The 2928-nt window shown below is 38.4% G+C and overlaps 1 protein-coding gene across 1 annotated transcript in view; it reads left to right on the forward strand.

Moving 5' to 3' along the window:
• The window catches only part of LOC112076816 (caspase-14-like), an 8095-nt gene extending 6342 nt beyond the window's left edge, over window positions 1-1753 (forward strand). Inside the window, exons 2-4 of the mRNA XM_024143482.1 lie at window positions 372-482; window positions 590-705; window positions 806-1753. Coding sequence (XP_023999250.1) covers window positions 372-482; window positions 590-705; window positions 806-943 — 365 coding nt within the window. The 3' untranslated portion in view covers window positions 944-1753. The remainder of the gene's footprint in view (window positions 1-371; window positions 483-589; window positions 706-805) is intronic.
• Window positions 1754-2928: the final 1175 nt, after the last annotated feature.

A 2928-nucleotide genomic window follows, 5' to 3' on the forward strand; every position in this document is an offset into this window, starting at 1 on the left:
CCAGATCAGAGTCAGTAGGTATGACCAGGGGTGTTCTCTTGATAAGTGTGTGAATTTGACCATTTTACTGTCCTGCTAAGCATTCAAAATGTAACGAGTACTTTTGGGTGTCAGTGAAAATGTAAGGAGTAAAAAGTGCATTATTTTCTTTAGGAATGTAGTGAAGTAAAAGTTGTCAACAATATAAATAAAGTAAAGTACAGATACAAAGAAAAAATACTACTAAACTAAGTACTATTAGTACTTTCAAGTATTTTTAAATAATTACTTTACACCACTGCGTAGTCCAAGGTCTGCATTCGTTTTTTAAATGTTGTGTATTAACGATTGAAAATGCAGTGCTTATATATATCAACTTTTTCTCTTTTCAGTGGAGCTGAAAACTATAAAGATTGATGAAGCTGGAGGTTCTACCCAACCTTCGAAGACGGAGTTGCTTCCCACTGAGTCTGATGCCATGGTTGTAAACGCTGTGTGTCCAGGTATCCTCACTTTAATACAATATATATTTTTCACTTGTAACGTCACTTTTATCCTTGTTAAGTTTAGACTTTCTTCTCAATATCCTATTTTCTTTATCTGTATATAGACAAGCTAGTGATTAGACACAAGGACCTTGGATGCTGCCCAATGTTTACGGGGATTTCAAAAGTGTTTGAGAACTGTGAGACTCCTCCCCTCCACATGTACGAGCTCTTCACCCAGGTCAGCAACATGTTCCTAATGTCATATTGACATTCAGCAAAGACTCCCTCAATGTTGAGCTTCTGTACTGTATTCTCTTCCTGTGTTTGTTTTTCAACAGATGAACAGAAGTCTGGACGAAAACATTCCAGATTTAGCTGAAAACAAAACTGATGAAAGTGAACAACTGGAACAGGGTAAAATAGGGAACTCTCTTTATATCGTGAGTTCTCTGACCAAAAAGTGGTACTTAAAATAAATGTGTTGTGTAATGGCCTCAGTTACATTATAGCTAAATATAAGACTTTAATGTGTATGTTATTTTCAATGTGTTGCCACATTTAATAATATAAATGCCAAGTAACAAACAGCATGCTTAGTAACCATGTCCCCAACTGCCCTCGTGTTCTAGTGCATACGTACAAGTAACAAACAGCATGCTTAGTAACCATNCATGCTTAGTAACCATGTCCCCAACTGCCCTCATGTTCTAGTGCATACGTACAAGTAACAATATGAATGAACTTATTCATCACAGGTTGTATTCATTCCTCTGATTCTGTTGCAAAACGTTTCTTAAACAGAAGTAAACGGAACGAAACAGGGAAGGTCCTACCTGAATTTGTCCACTAGATGAATGAACACTACCCAGGACTGTCCACTGTTAGTATCATCATAAAAGGCGTGCTCAGTGAAAATTACTTGGTCGTAATGTTTAAGGGGATTTTTCAAGGAATCAGGATCTTATGACAATGTCTTTCAAATTAATATTCTGTTTATAATATACTGTAGTTCTTAGATCAGGATACATTCATAATTCACATTTCTACTTATTTACTTAGATAAAACAAACAAAAAGGCTTTAATTTGTTCAGCCTTCGTTCACAATTTAATTTATTATTAATCTTGTGTATGTTACTTTTCACTTAATCAAGTAATCTACATTAATCTGATCTCACTACAGGATTTTAGTAGAGTGTACATTGATTCAATATATAATAGGGGTCATTTGACAGTGAATGATATTGTATGTATTCAACCAAAAATTGCAATAAATTGTTTAAATGCACTATTCTTTTTCTGTCCATTTCTTCACTCCATTTTGTAGCCTATTCTATATTCCCGAAGCTTCTTGCTTGCTGTGGACGGCGGTCCGACACCCTGGAGCTTTTTCTAAACACGAATACTCCTCGCATGCGATACCGTTTTGGAAACATATGGAATATAACTTTCATATCAGCGAGAAATAATTTTCAAATACTAAATATACGCTTACTGTAGGGCAGTTTGGCAAAGTTGCTTCCTGGTTGCACCCGGCTGTATTTTCAAGAACTCCGCCTAACATCGGTTCGTCCAGTGTTGTTAAATTCTACCGGGTGCAACCAGGAAGCAACTTTGCTAAACTGCCCTACAGTAAATGTATATTTAGTAATTGAAAGATTATTTCTCGCTGTTAAATTCGAAATGTTTTCAAAAACGTATCGCACGTGAAGATGATTAACGTTGATAAACGTTACAGCAGATCAGCGCTATTGTAGTTAATTGATCCACCTGTTAGATCCAGGGTCCGGCACAGTGATGCCGAAACGTTGGTAAATACCAATTAAATTGCTGGGAGTTTATACATGGAGTGTGCGACTTTCTTTATTTTGATAGTTTATAGTTTATTTTGCCGTTAGTCAGCACCTCCACACAAACTATTATTCTGGGTGTGCGCCAGCTCATGTTTTTTTATCTGATTTATAATCTCTGACTATTTGTTAGGCAACTTGTCTATAATTTGACACATGCAACTTGTCTTCTATCATTATATGTTGCCAAAGAAGGGTAAATAAATCCTTGTCATAAATCTAGTAAAGATTTCTGTCCTCTCTGCTTATATTGTAGAGCAAAGACGTTTAGGGACCAGGGAGAAAATGCAAAGACGTTTAGGGACCAGGGGCACGACATGACATGAAAACGACTGAACTATACAAGGTGAGCACACGCGAGAAATCGGTGACGCAAAGACGACAAAGCGACGGCAACCCTGGACGAAAAGATGGCACACTCTTAACGAACGCACGCCGTGACGCACGCCCTCAGACGACGCACCTGACGCAGCGCCCTCATGACGGCATACTTCTGACGAAACCCTAACCGACGCGACCTACACGACTCAGGAACGCATACATTGACGCGCACCCTAACCCCCGCACGCCACCCCCCCGAACTAACTAGGTGACACGGGCATCTTACTCGTGT

This window comes from Salvelinus sp. IW2-2015, unplaced genomic scaffold (assembly GCF_002910315.2).
Source record: "Salvelinus sp. IW2-2015 unplaced genomic scaffold, ASM291031v2 Un_scaffold4059, whole genome shotgun sequence".
Taxonomy (NCBI): domain Eukaryota; kingdom Metazoa; phylum Chordata; class Actinopteri; order Salmoniformes; family Salmonidae; genus Salvelinus; species Salvelinus sp. IW2-2015.